The sequence below is a fragment of the Globicephala melas genome, chromosome 3, assembly GCF_963455315.2.
Source record: "Globicephala melas chromosome 3, mGloMel1.2, whole genome shotgun sequence".
Taxonomy (NCBI): domain Eukaryota; kingdom Metazoa; phylum Chordata; class Mammalia; order Artiodactyla; family Delphinidae; genus Globicephala; species Globicephala melas.
Window position 1 is genome coordinate 47516884 of NC_083316.1, and position 15816 is coordinate 47532699.

The following is a 15816-nucleotide window of genomic DNA, read 5'->3' on the forward strand; positions in this document are numbered from 1 at the left end:
TGTACAGTTCAGTGACATTAAGTATATTCACATTGTTGTGCAACCGTCACCACTATCCATTTTCCATCTTGCAAAACTGAAACCCTGTACCCTTTAAACAACAAAGACATTATTCCTTGACGTAGTAACTATTACTGGGAATTTATCTTAGGGAAATAATTAAACAGCAAAAAGGTACATGCCGAGAGGAATTCAATTCCACACTATCTAGAATGGCAAAGTAACTGAGAATAGATGTAAATTCCTAATAGTGTTATATTAACTCTACAGTTTATATAGAAATTAAAAAAATCATAAGTATGAAAATTATGCAGAAAATAGGGATAAAAGTTAAGTATAAAAAAGCAAAGAACACAAATACTGTGTATACTACAATTGCAGCTTCTTATAAATAATTATATATTTGGGACAAAAACAAAAATTCTACACCGGTAAGTCAAAGATGCAAGACCAACAACATCAGCATCACCCGAGCAGTTAGAAACAAATTCTAGGCCCCATCGCAATCTACTGAACTAGAATCTTCATTTTAACAAGATCCCTAGATGTTCTGTAGGTCCATCAAAGTCTGAGAAGCTTGGGGATAAAGGTTTACTTCCTGGTGATAATTTAGATAAGAAGCTTAGGGTAAGTGTAAAACCAGTATCTAATCATTTAGGAATTATGAGCAAGCAGATCACCAATATCTCCCTTCACTATGGCTAATAATGGAGTTTAAACAGACAGTGACTGATTTGCCTTCTTTTTATAAAGGTTGGGTGGGAGTGTGTGTGTGTGTGTGTTTCTGTGTATAAACAAACACTGAGGCTCAAATGGATATATGCTGATAATTGTGGATACTACATTCGGCTTACCCACCCTCGAGGTTAACATGTGACAGAAATGAGCATGTGTGTTCAACTATCTCAATGCAGCAGCAGTACAGTGAAATGTTAAAACATTAAACTTATAATCAGTAGACTTCGGTTTTTGAAACCCACTACACCCCTCCTTTGCCTCTTATGAGTAATGAATGATTTAACCTCTGAGTTTCATTCTTCTAATCTGTTAAAAGGAAATAACATCATTTACCAGAGCTATTGTGAAAAATAAAATGAAATAATGCAGGGACTTGCCTGGTGGCGCAGTGGTTAAGACTCCACACTCTCAATGCAGTGGGCCCGGGTTCAATCCCTGGTCAGGGAACTAGATCCCACAGGCATGCCGCAACTAAGAGTTTGCATGCCACAACTAAGGAGTCCGCCTGCCGCAACTAAGACCCAATGCAACCAAATAAATATTTTTTAAAAAATGAAATAATGCATAAGAAAACACTTAGGATATAGAAGTATTCAGTGAGTCCTTAGATTTATTAATTCCTATATATTTAAAAGAATAACATTCCCTCATTTGTGTCTTTTGATTCTCCATGCACAACAATTTGTAGAATAACACTGTGGGGTGGGGAGGTGGGGTGGAGAAAAAACACAAATCTCAACTAGCAATTCTCTGTTCCTCCTGGAAAAATTATGAACTGCTAGAATGTGATGGTCTTATTCACACATCAGAACACCTACCTACAAAATCTATTTTCTTCCCACTATACCACATTCCTTCCCAAATGTGAACTGGAAAGTGTTCAATGAGGTATAAATACTGAACCAGCTAATTAACTTTTGTCTTTGTCCTTAGGCGTTCCCCCTGAAATCCATCTTGCAACTTACTGTCCTATTAATCTTGGTAAATCACTGCTGTGATCAAATCACCTGTGGGCTCAAAACTATCAATATCTTTTCAATGCCTATGGAATGAAGTTCTAGTAACAGGTGAAGGAAAGGAGAGATCTACCAATTACTAAGTGCTTAGTGTCACACACTGTGCTAGGTGATTATCTAAGCTCCCCGTTTTATGACTATAAACACTTAACATAAAAAGCAGTATGTGACAAATATCATGCTATATATTATGAAAGTATTGAAGAAGAACAGGGTACTTTTGGTTATGTCTTAAAGGTGGTATGTACAGTCTTTGAAAAGATTCTGATGGGGAGGAAATTTTCATAGATGTGGGATAGGATGATGGCAAACACAGTTCCCTATCTTATGAATCCCTTTTATTGTTCCAGGAAATATATACATCTAGTCACTGAATAAATACCTACAGTGATGCCGAGATTCCGTCATAAGGCAGCCCATTTCACTGTCAAACAACTATCAGCATAATTAATAATAATGACAGGTAATGTTTACTAAGTGTTAACATTTGCTGTTAAGTATCAGACAATGTGTTAAATATTTTACATGCATTATTTCATATAATATGCAAAACAATACTATAAGATAGGTAGCATTATTAAACAAAAAGAAAACACTTAGAAAGGTTAAGTAAGTATTTCGATCAAGGTCTCTTGGCTAGTAAGTGACAGAATCAGAAACTGAAATCTAGACTATACTAACCAAAAAGCACTGTGCCACACTGTGGTAAATTATTTTTCTTTAATTCCACTAAGTGATGATCACAGTCTACTGTAATACAAGTGAGCACTGGGTACTCTGGAAGCAGGTAAGCTAGACTAGAGGAGTTAAAAAGAGATTGTGCCTGAAATGAATCTTGAAAGCTGAGAAGCAGCTAGGACAGGAAGGAGGAGACGGTATTCCAAAGCAAAGGCAGCAGTCCACGCAAAGAATGGAAGGGTGAGAGAGCATATATTTAAAGACCTTTAAGTAGCTCAGTATGGCTAAGGACACGGGAAAAAATGGGGAAGTGGCAAGATGTAAAGCTAGTGAGTTAGAAGGGACAGCTTATGAAGGCCTTGTGCACAACAGGCAAAAATATTCAGTTTTCATAACCTGAAAGTTTACTGAGGAAACACTTTCACTGGGAGATGAGTTTGGGAAAAGTTAGACGGACGTTAGAGTAATTAAAGAGAGACCATGAGGGCCCAAAGTGAGGCTGGAAGGGAAGAGAGCTAAGAAATAAATTATGAAGAAACAATTAAGAGGACTTGTAAATGATTTAATAGCTGGGATAAGGGAAGGGAAGAATAAAGGATAGACTCCCACTTTCTAGCCATTGGTGATTGGGTGAATGATAACACCAATAACTAAAACAGTAAACACCAGAATAGCTATTTTAAAATTTTGTTGCTGTGCCAAAAGCTGTCTCTCTGTGAATTTTCCCTGTAGGTAGAGTTTTCTGTACTCTAAGGGAATGGTTTCCAGAGTGCAGTTGGCACCTCAAAGAGTCTGTAAGATGATCCATTAAGGTATGAGGGGAAAATGTGAGAATTTCTATTTCATTTTTAACTAAAAAATAAGAAATTAAGCTTTAATAAAATATATGGACTCACAACAGTACGTGTATATAATTTATAAATAATTATACATATATTGGAAGCATGTACTTATACATTTTTCTTAAATTATAAGGGTACTACCAATAAGGCAACACCATACAACAAAAAGTTATCATTTATGATATGCCTATTATTTAGCAGGTACAGTACTACTCTTAACATACTTCCATTTTGCCCTTACAATTACTGTTTAGGTACCTAATAATCCTGATTTACAAGATGGAGACACTGAAACTCTGACCATAGTCCTTCATGATCTCACCTTAAATAAATTGCCTACTACCCAAATTACTAAATGGCAGGGCTGAAATTTGCTTACTATTCTGTCTGACAGCACTTTAAGTGTTTGAATACAGTGTGCTTCCCCTGAGAGTTACTTTTTCTGGGATCAATGTCCCAATTCCTTTAAGTGTTCTTTGTAGGTGAGTTTCTGGGTCACTTTAGTATTTTTGCATGAATGACTTTTCCTTTGATCAAGTCCTTTTTAAAATGTATTATCCATTCTAAACACACTATTCAAAATATGGGCTTACTAGCAAAAATCCATAGAGTATGAGTATCACCACCTTCAAGATGGAGAGAAAAATGGAATAAAATCACATTAACAATTTATGTATGTACTCAATACCATTTATTTCTATCACATTCACCTTTGATGCACATGTAACCTACTTTTCCAAAATGACCCTGTCACTTCTCCACTCAAAAGCCTTGAGTGGCTTTCTATCTCACGCATAGAAAAAGCCGAAGCCCTTACCAAGGGCTACAAGCCTGTAAGCTCTGGTATCCTGTTCCTTCTGTTGCTTATCTCCTATTACTCTCCCCTTTGCTTACTCTAGTCTAACACAAGAGCCACATACATGCTCCTTGGGTATCCCAAGCATGCTCCTGCCTCAGGGTCTTTGTACTTTCTTTCTTCCTCTTCCTGGAATGCTCTCCCTCCCAGATGTTGGATGGCTCACTCCTTCATTTCCTTAAGGCCAAATGTCATCTTCTGAGTCAGACCTAGCCTGACTGCCCTAGGTAAAACATCAACTCCAGCTTCTTAATATTTTCTATGCTCCCTTCCTTGCTTTTCTTTTCTTTACAGTACTTACTGCACCGAATATATATTTTACCCATTCGTCCATCCATCCATTCATTGATTGATGGATGTCTTTCTTTCTCTCCCTGGAATGTAAGCTCCACAAGGATAGAACTTTTCTGTTTTGTCTATTCCTGTATAATACTGCCTGGAAAATAGGAAGTACTCAATAAATTCTTATTAAACAAATGAATAAAATGAGAAAAAGGAAGGTGTGACCTGATTAGGGACATGGTACAATATAATGAGTGAGAGATTCTAAATTAAAATTTGCAATGTCTGAGTTTTTAGCCTGAGACACGATGGAGAAGCATTTCATAAAGAATAAGAGGGATTAGCAAACCCTAAAGTAATCTGGCACAAACAATCCTGACCTTAAAGTTAGTTTTTAATAATAAAAGTGATACCTAGAATATCTAAGAGAGAATTAGCTAGAAAGGATGATTAAAGAAAGGAATATGATTAATATTAATATGAACCTTAAGGTAGTTAATAAATGCTTTAAGGGGTCTGGGTATAATCAGCATTATGGCAAGAGTAGAATCTAGAGTCAAACTCTGTTGCTTTCTAGCTATGCAAATTCAGGCAAGTTACCTAATTTTATGTCTTATTTTCCTCATGTGTGTTATAAGAGTAACACCCTTCAGAGTGTTGATGTGGTGATTAAACAACACCATGTATACTCTGGCACATATATTAAATGTTAATTTTTATTAGCATAGTAACTGGCACATAAGCTCTCAATAAATATTAACTATTAGTATTATTGCCAAATTATAAACTTTTGGTAGCTTATTCTGAAAGTGACTAAACCAGAGGTCCATCTGGTAAGGACTATAACATAAATTTTTAAAAAGACTAAAAATTAATTACCACATAAGAATCTAGCACTTGTATGGAGAGGGTGTGGAGAAAAGGGAACCCTTCCACACTGTTGGTGGAAATGTAAATTGGTGCAGCCACTATGGAAAACAGTATGGAGGTTCCTTAAAAAACTGAAAATAGAGTTACCATATGATCCAGCAATCCCACTCCTGGGCATATAATGGGAAAAGATGAAAACTCTTATTAGAAAAGATACATGCAGGCTTCCCTGGTGGCGCAGTGGTTAAGAATCCGCCTGCTAATGCAGGGGACATGGGTTTGAGCTCTGGCCAGGAAGATCCTACATGCTGTGGAGCAACTAAGCCTGTGCGCCGCATCTATGGAGGCTGCGCTCTAGAGCCCGTGAGCCACAACTACTGAGCCTGCATGCTGCAACTACTGAAGCCTGTGTGCCTAGAGCCCATGCTCCACAACAAGAGAAGCCACTGCAATATGAAGCCCACACACCGCAACGAAGAGTAGCCCCGGCTCGCCGCAACTAGAGAAAGACCACGCAGCAATGAAGGGCCAACGCAGCCAAAGATAAAATAAATAAAAATTAAAAAAAAATAAAAAAGAATTAAAAAAAGAAAGAAACATGCAACCCAATGTTCATGGTGGCACTATTTACAATAGCCAAGACACAGAAGCAACCTAAATATCCATCGACAGATGAATGGATAAAGAAGATGTAGTATATATATATATATATATATATATACAATGGAATATTACTCAGCCATAAAAAAGAATGAAATAATGCCATTTGCAGCAACATGGATGGACCTAGAGATTATCATACTAAGTGAAGTGAGTCAGAGAAAGACAAATATTATATGATATCATTTATAGGCAGAATCTAAAAATGAGTACAAATGAACTTATTTACAAAACAGAAACAGACTCACAGACATAGAAAACAAACCCATGGTTACCTAAGGGGAAGGTGAGCGGATAAATTAGTTGTATGGTATTAACAGATACACATTACCATATATAAAATATATAAACAACAAGGATTTACTGTATAGCCAGGAAACAATATTCAGTATCTTGTAATAACCTATAAAGGAAGAGAATTGAAAAAAAAAGATATACACATATACATATGTATAACTGAATCACTTTGCTGTACACCTGAAAGTAACACAATACTGTAAATCAACTATACTTCAATTAAAAAAAAAAGAATCTAGCACTTTTAGAACACATCTATTCCAATTACCATATGTTTTCATACTATAACATTCATTTTGGATTTTTATTTATTTATTTATTTATGGATGGCTGCGTTTGGTCTTCATTGCTGCGTGTGGGCTTTCTTAGTTGCACTGAGTGGGGGCTACTCTTCATTGTGGTGCGTGGGCTTCTCACTGCGGTGGCTTCTCTTGTTGCGGAGCATGGGCTCTAGGCATGTGGGCTTCAGTAGTTGCAGCACGCAGGCTCAGTAGTTGTAGCACGCGGGTTCTAGAGCGCAGGCTCAGTAGTTGTGGCGCACGGGCTTAGTTCCTCTGCGGCATGTGGGATCTTCCTGGACCAGGGATAGAACCCGTGTCCCCTGCATTGGCAGGTGGATTCTTAACCACTGCGCCACCAGGGAAATCCCTCATTTTGGATTTTTTTTTTTTTTTTTTTGCGGTACGCGGGCCCCTCACTGTTATGGCCTCTCCTGTTGCGGAGCACAGGCTCCGGACACGCAGGCTCAGCGGCCATGGCTCACAGGCCCAGCCGCTCTGTGACATGTGGGATCTTCCCGGACCGGGGCACGAACCCGTGTCCCCTGCATCGGCAGGCGGACTCTCAACCACTGTGCCACCAGGGAAGCCCTCATTTTGGATTTTGTTTAAAAGTCAGACATAATATAAAATTTGACTAACTTTATAGCTTTAATTTATATCAGTTGTTCTCAATCTTTTATTCTTCTACAATAAACTTGAGAGAGATGGCACGCTCCCATTATACACAGTGGCTCAGTAGAGCAATGATTCTACACTAAGTGGGGAGAATGTGGTGGGGTGAGGTGGGGCGGGTTGTCCTGAGTTGAGAATTACTAGTTCACATAATGGAAAAATATTATATAAAGAAAGCTGTGATTCAGAGGCAAGAAACAAAGTCAAATCTACAGAAAAACACCAAGTGTTAAGTCACAGATTCATTTCCTTAATGTAGATCCAAAACATTCAAGGTACTTAAAATGTCTTACTAGTGTGTTTTCTCCATTGGAACTATTCCAGAGCCTCATTCGATTATCTGTACCAACAGTGAGGAGGTGAAGCCCATCACTTGTAAAACATAAGCCATTAACTTTCCCATTATGAGCAGTGTTTGCTGCAATGAAAAACACAATTCAGTTTATCTGTTCTTATAAATTCAACACACACTTAATGCTTGATGATACAGTTATTTAAACATATTAAAGGAAAACTATCTGAATTATCTAAATATAAGTTGATTATATTTAAAACTAATCATCCCTTTGGATTACTTGAACATAAGCTATATAAATTAGAACCATAAAAGCAGAGGAAAATAGGAAAAGCAAAGGGAGAAAATCCTGCCAAATATAATTTTTCTTCAGAGAGTAAGCTGTGCTATCAAACTCAATTAACTGCATAAACTTACCACAAAAATTTTAAATTGAAAATTAAACTTCTTATATATTATTTCCATTTGCAATCTAAAAATCATTCCATGGACTATTAAAAATCAATAATACTAAAAAAAAGAAAAAAAATCAATAATACTAGTATTTGCCACTTAAAGAAGTGTTATAGTCTCAATCAAAATTTATATTACTTCTAAAATGAACAGGTTTGAGAAAGTGTAATTCTCAATAACCTGATTAATTTAATTTAAAAGATTATTAAAACAATCATAGGTTTTATATAGTTCAACCTAATGTATTTCTGGTCCAAATTTAATTCTGAATCAGAATTTTAACCTACACAGAAATTAAATTCTGTTATAAAAATGCAATCGAGGTACTTTGTCACCTGGATTGCAGTGGACTCAAATTAAACACAACTTGCAAATTTTGTGACAAAATGGACACAAAATATTACCATTTCTTTAATTTACTGTAACTTCCTAAATGGCACTGAATTTGTATTAGTTGGCCTCATGTGAGGAAAAAAATAAAATAACAAGTTAATCCAGAAAAGTTTCTACATTCAAAAATTCAGGGGCAGAAGAAATGCCATACTTACTTGTATCTTTTAGTTTCTTTCTTTTTTTTTTTTTTTAAAGGCCATGCCACACAGCATGCAGGATCTAGTTCCCTGACCAGGGATCAAACCTGGGCCCCCTGCATTGTGAGCACAGACTCTTACCCACTGGACCACCAGGGAAGTCCCCTTACTTGTATCTTAAAGAAAGACAACCATAACTTATATATACTACCAAATGTAAAATAGATAGCTAGTGGGAAGCAGCCGCATAGCACAGGGAGATCAGCTCGGTGCTTTGTGACCACCTAGAGGGGTGGAGTAGGGAGGGTGAGAGGGAGACGCAAGAGGGAGGAGATATGGGGGTGTATGTATAGCTGATTCACTTTGTTATAAAGAAGAAACTAACACACCATTGTAAAGAAATTATACTCCAATAAAGATGTTAAAAATTTAAAAAAAAATTTAAAAAAAAAAAAGCTCACTGGAATCCTTAGTAAAAAAAAAAAGAAAAAAAAGACAACCATAATTTAGTTGATGTAAATTTAGAAACTGATTTGTTGTGAATGCCTTTTTAAAAAAAACATAAAATCTACAATTTGTCAACATACATTTATTTGGTTTCAATTCAAAAATTTCAATATAAAAATACTATCAATGCCATATTTCTGTATTAATGTGTTTTTCATTACCTGATTCAACTGCTTGTGACTTTTCCCCATTATGCTGATCAAGAGTAATCAAACATCCTGATGCTCTCCTCACATCCCATAATTTTGCTTTACTGTCAGCACTGAGAAGACATAAATGTTACATTAACGTGTATAGCTAGGATAATAACTGTACTCCTCACCCACCTTTCCAGTATTATGGCATACAGAGGTCTCAGTATATTAGCACAAATGCATTTGTACATTTGGATGGTTGTACTTTTGCCTTTCCAGCAAATATTCAATAGTCAATAGTAGCACAAAGAAGTGAAAAAATAGAAAAAAAAAAAAAGTAAATCACAAGGATGGAATTCTGCTGTTTCTTCTGTTGTTTTTAATGACATGAGCATCTTCCTCTCCAAAGACTAGACAGGCTTAGAGCTTTGTTCCTTGGCAAATTTGTTACTATATCTGTTCTACTGTTTGTTATTCAAATGTTGCCTAGATAATCAAGCAGTGAACTAATTTCACTTTGCTTAAGAATCCATTTGGTAGGAATATGGTTTTTCTTTTTTTATGAAAAAAATTAAGAATAAGGTGAATCATAGGACAAAATATTTTTATTTGGTTTCCTGTACTCAAATCAATCTTTGCCAGGTATACAAGAAATAAATTTAATGTCTCCTAGAAATTCGACACTTATTTTCATTTTATTTCAAGTGAAACGAAAAAAGGTAAAACCATGATCATATATCAATTTCAGCTTCTAAACTACTACTAAAGAAAATATAAATCAGTTCAACTGATGCTATCATATCCTCACAAAGCCCTCAATAATATTCTAACCTGTTGGGTTTATCCAGGTCATTTTAATTAGAAAGAGTATTACGCTGCATTTTATAAGCTTATTTCTCATTTATAAACCTTTAAAAAAATATCTATACAGGGTTTATCTCTTCCCATAACTTTGGTTATTTTCACAGATCACCATCAAACGTAGCCAATTAGAATAGTCGGCAAAAAGTTAGCATTTTCCATTCTCAATTTGGTTTTCTTTCTTTCCAGCTGGGGAATAGGTCTGCAATGGGAGGAGTCTGAGGACTTAAGTCTCTTCTGAAACAGATTAGATATGCACATAACTAACTCCTAACATTGATGACTAAGTCCATTGTAGTACTGATTCAAATTCCTGGGGTACTCTGAGAATTGAAAGCCTCAGTTTCCCTCCTGATTTGAGGAAAACCAAATTAGAAACAAACAATGTAAATCCAGTCTAGCATGGACCCACAAGTAGTGCCTAGCTCCTCACCTTCACACCTCTTTGGCCAGCCTTCTTATGGCTACATTCTCGACTTTGTTCTACTTCAGAAATCATAAATTTCAATGTCACATTCTGCAAATTACTAACAGAAGCTTCTCTGAGGAATAAACTGTGACAGAGAGGAAGGGCTGGCTGCTATACAAATACTGAGACATTTCTTTATAAGACTAATAAAAGTAGTTTTTGTAATAATTCTTCTGCAAAAAGTTTTATTAAAATGTCTATATCAAAATTTGATTACTACTTCCTGTCCCTTCAGTTTTTAAATTTTCTTATCAACACTCATGCTTGTATCTCATTAGGTCCTTGATCCTTCCTATAAGCCTTTTGGTGATTTTATTTCCTTCCTTATACCTGTGACTTGAACGATTTTTAGACAATTGTTAAGTCTGTGTCATTCAATGTTTTGATTTCTGTGGCTTAGTACAGCTGTGGGCTACACCTTCGATAGAGCACAAAATACTGACCAGCAATCCTATGTGCCCTTAATCAGCTCCTTCTTCCATTCATTAAAACTGTTATTCCAAATCTTTAACTACCTTCCCTGAAAATTGCATCCTATTCCAGTATTTTCAATAGATGACATCAAGTTCTACTCACTAAAAAACAACAGAGGCCACTGGGTTCACATTTCTTGAGCTTCTCTGCCAAAGTCACAAATTTAATTGTATTCATGCCTTTTTCCTCCTTCCATTTAGTCTCATGATACCCTTCATGTGTCAAATCAGTGTCCCCTTCTACTGGGACCCTTGATATTACCCTCTCTTGTCTAGTCAAGGTCCTGATGTACCAATTATTCCCTCCATTTCTTCCTTTTTTTAAAAAAATTAATTAATTTGTTTATTTATTTATTTATGACTGCGTAGGGTCCTTTCTGCTGCACGTGGGCTTTCTCTAGATGCGGCGAGCAGGGTCTACTCTTCATTATGGTGCATGGGCTTCTCATTGTGGTGGCTTCTCTTGCTGTGGAGCACAGGCTCTAGGCACACAGGCTTCAGTAGTTGCAGCACGCAGACTCAGCAGTTGCAGCACGTGGGCCCTAGCGTGCGCGGGTTTCAGTAGTTGTGGCATGCGGGCTTCAGGAATTGTGGCTCATGGGCTCTAGAGTGCAGGCTCAGTAGCTGTGGAGCATGGGCTTAGTTGCTTTGCAGCATGTGGGATCTTCCCAGACCAGGGCTCAAATCTGTGTCCCCTGCATTGGCAGGCAGATTCTTAACCATTGCGCCACTGGGGAAGTCACCCCTTCATTTCTTATCTTCACTAATTTCTCTCCAGCGATACTTTTCCGTCAGCATTTAAATATGTAAGACTCTTCCTTTCAGCAAACAAAACCCCCAACCCCCCTGATCCTCAAGAGTTAAGTGCTTTTAACACAACACTGTAAAACAACTATACCCCAATTAAAAAAAAAAAAAAAAAGAAAAGAAAAAGAGTTACGTGCTCTTGTTCTTTTTTCCCATATTATACCTACCAGAGACATATCTCTATTAAATCATTTTTCAGGATGTTCTGAAATCACTGATTTTTCTGACTATACCCCCTCATTAGACTATTACCTTCTTGAAAGGACTACGCCTGTGTTACCTCTGTGTCCCTAGCACAATGCTTGGCACACGACAGGAGTCATTAAATGTTAGTAAACTGAATCAATGAGTGGATGAATGTGCTGAATCAGATTCAAAATAATTTTGGGTTAAAGAAAATGAATTAAAATGCTACTATTCTTAAATTGACAGTGTTACACTTTTGTAAGCAAAAATGACACAACACAGTTGTTTCATGGGTAGTACTAGTAGATTTGCATTGCTACATAGATTCTGTTGTTTTCTCTGTTTTACAAAGTGAGCACCTTCAAGATAGATAGTCAGGATTAAGATTATGATGCAAAGGAAGATTTCTTTTGGTGATATGAATTAAAATCTGTAACTCAATTATCTTATTTTCTAGGACCTACTTAGCAACTAAATATGCGTCTAACATAAAAACAGTCTTTCCAAAATGCTTATCATTAATTATTAACTTCAAAACCAAATAATTTGCATTTTACCTTGCAGTTGCCAAGATATACTCATAACGCGGTGACCAGGAAACTGCCAATATTTCTTGTCTGTGACCTGCAAAACAACTGTATAAAATGACTTGCAAAATATTTGAAAAAAATCAAAAGATACAGTGCAATTAATTTTGTTGGATTATGAAGAAAGCATAGACTAAATCTTAAAAATAAATTGATACAATCATGATTTTTTCACATTTATAATAATCTATATTTAAATATTAATGTGAAGTCTATGGGGCATTTCTCACAATGCTATTTTATTATAAAAGGTCTGGGTTTGCTTTGGAAAAAACATTCAGAGCAAGTGAGTCTGTCTTTTCAAATACAGGTGTTAGCCTAGCAAGTCTATCTATTAATAAGTGATATAGCTCAAGCTTACTTACTTATCTCTACAACAAAATCCCTGCAACAAACCACCATACAAGATAAACATTCTAAAGAATAAAAATGTTCTCTAAGTTTTCAGAAAGTTATAACAGAAAAAAATTATTTTAAATCATGATTGTAAAAGGTATTTATATAAAAATTTTTATCTAGAAAGCACAAGTGATAAGTTCATAGGATAAGTGATTTCAGCATTTTAATTCACTTCTACCTAACTAAACTATTCAAATCATATATTTTCATCTACCTAGCTTATATTCATAGAAATTCATGATAATGTAAAACAAATGTTATCCATCTCACCAAGTTTTCCTGATATATTTATTATGTGTTTCTCAGAGATGAATAAAAATAGTATATCTGAATTACATCCTATTTTTTCACTGTTTAGAATTAGATGATCTAATACTAATAAAAAAGTAGCAAAAATAATTTAAGCTAGTAAAACTTTACTGAAGTATTATTTCAATACCTTTTTCTAAAATATTTTTATTGAGAAAAGAAGCACCTAAATATTAAGAATGTTTACTCAGCCAGAACAATATTAAAAAAATGCTCATGGAGACAAATGTACTGATGTAAGTTTCATAAGTAGTTCATTTTTTTCAATGTAGAAATAACACACGGTTTTTGAGTTAGACTTTCTATATTCTTTGAGCTTCCCCTTGGCTACTGTACATAAAAATGTCTCCTCAATAGTTTAGTTTTATAACAATAATGCACAAAAGGATCTTTAATTCCCTGCTGACTTCTAACAACTAGCACAAAATACATCAGTCATGTCACTTATAAAGAATACATTGTTAATAATGTTTCATTTTGTTGAATGGTTTACTCAAAGTAGTTGTTGTTTCAAATACCCTGTAGAATGTGGGAACAGGATCCAGACTTTAAGTCACAAAGTTGTACTTTGGGCCCTCTAGTACCAACTGTAAAAACAAAACAAAAAAAATAGTTTAAGATAATTTTACTATAAATCATCACCAAAAGGAAACAAGAAACTACCCTATGAGTCATGACATACTCACTGTATCCATGCAGAAATATAAAAATGTATGCTAATAATATACTTTAAATAGTTATTAATGTTTATAACTAGAAAAATTCATTTTATTTTAATAGCTTAGCTTTTCCATGGTAATGATATACTTCTAATCACTAGTAACAGATTCACAGAAACTCTGGACACAGACTGAGTGGACCTCAAAGACAAGTTAGTGACCAAACTCTTTAAAGATGAAGCAGCTGACTGATGTCTGGAGGTGAAGAGATTCATGAAGTGCCACAGAAATAATGTCACAGGGACCTGATACCTGATACCAGGAAGACATTTTTTCTTCTTCACACATGAAAATTTTTGTTGCAGGTGCTTTCATAAAAATGGATGTTTAATTTGAATCACACATTCTAGAGAAAAGGAAATCATTTCCTTGTTTTACTGTGTCAAAATGAAAAAGCTGCCAAATTTTGTTCACGTAAAATCTTTGAAACTTTGGTGATTTAAAAGTAACTCTTTCATGTACCACAATGTTCATTGCAGCTCTATTTACAATAGTCAGGATATGGAAGCAACCTAAGTGTCCATCGACAGATGAATGGATAAAGATGTGGCACATATATACAATGGAATATCACTCAGCCATAAAAAGAAACAAAATTGAGTTATTTGTAGTGAGGCGGATGGACATAGAGTCTGTCATACAGAGTGAAGTAAGTCAGAAAGAGAGAAACAAATACCGTACGTTAACACATATATATGTAATCTAAAAAAAAGAAAAAAAAAGGTTCTGAAGAATGTAAGGGGAGGACAGGAATAAAGACACAGATGTAGAGAATGGACTTGAGGACATGGGGATGGGAAGGGTAAGCTGGGACGAAGTGAGAGAGTGGCATGGACTTATATACACTACCAAATGTAAAATAGATAGCTAGTGGGAAGCAGCTGCATAGCACAGGGAGATCAGCTCCGTGCTTTGTGACCACCTAGAGAGGTGGCATAGGGAGGGTGGGAGGGAGACGCAAGAGGGAGGGGATATTGGGATATATGTATAGCTGATTCACTTTGTTGTAAAGCAGAAACTAACACACCATTGTAAAGCAATTATACTCCAATAAAGATGTTAAAAATTTTAAAAAAAGTAACTCTTAAGGGAACAGAAATGTGCTTTCTTAATCTTTGAATCCTAGCCACTTTGAAACCTAGCACAGTGCCCAACTTGTACAATATCCGTTAAACTGAATACAAAGAGTAATACACACTTTTTTTTTTTTAAAGAATTGTGATCTTCATCAGGGTTAAAATGTTTATATCAAAACTAACTAGATATTAAAAGGGAGAAAGTTTTCAATATGTTAAAAAACAACATATGTACAAACCTGCTACCAAACAGTGCTTGGTGGCAACTGGAGACATATGATGACTATAAACTGTTTCTTCAAAATTAAATACATCTGCAATCTGATAATCAAAAGACATTTAAAATAAGTGTAAGTTCTAATTACAATCACAAAAGCAACAAATTTTCTATTTGCTTATTTTCACAGTTAGCAATTTTTTAATTGACTGTTAGCAATTTATTTATTTTTCTTTAATAAATCTCAGAAATCAAGACAAGACAACCACTTGGTTTACCATCTTCCCTTCCGCTCCATTCTGAGGGACTTCAGCATCTACACAGATGATCTAGCCAGTACTCTGCCTCCCAGTGCCATACAACCTCAGCTACCACACCCAGGACATTCTCATCACCTAGAACTGCTTCTCCTTTGAAATCACCTATTTCAGTTATATATGACCAAATTTTATATCGTTCCAGGTCCCCCCCGCCCAGCTACCTACAAGACACCCCAATAAAGCCCAGAAGTCCTATCAGTTCCTTTCTTCACTTCTTTTCCTTCTTCAGCTTGGATTCCAAGTTTCAATGCTTCAACTGCCAATATCTTTTATGTTATCATT

The 15816-nt window shown here is 35.7% G+C and overlaps 1 protein-coding gene across 2 annotated transcripts in view; it reads right to left on the reverse strand.

Moving 5' to 3' along the window:
- ERCC8 (ERCC excision repair 8, CSA ubiquitin ligase complex subunit) overlaps positions 1-15816 on the reverse strand; it is a 60778-nt gene that overhangs the window by 12056 nt on the left and 32906 nt on the right. For both annotated transcript variants that reach the window (XM_030843867.3, XM_070045138.1), the window contains 5 exons: positions 15237-15318; positions 13721-13789; positions 12465-12531; positions 9139-9239; positions 7486-7610 (listed from right to left, as the gene is read on the reverse strand). In XM_030843867.3, the coding sequence (XP_030699727.1) occupies positions 7486-7610; positions 9139-9239; positions 12465-12531; positions 13721-13789; positions 15237-15318 (444 nt within the window). The remainder of the gene's footprint in view (positions 1-7485; positions 7611-9138; positions 9240-12464; positions 12532-13720; positions 13790-15236; positions 15319-15816) is intronic.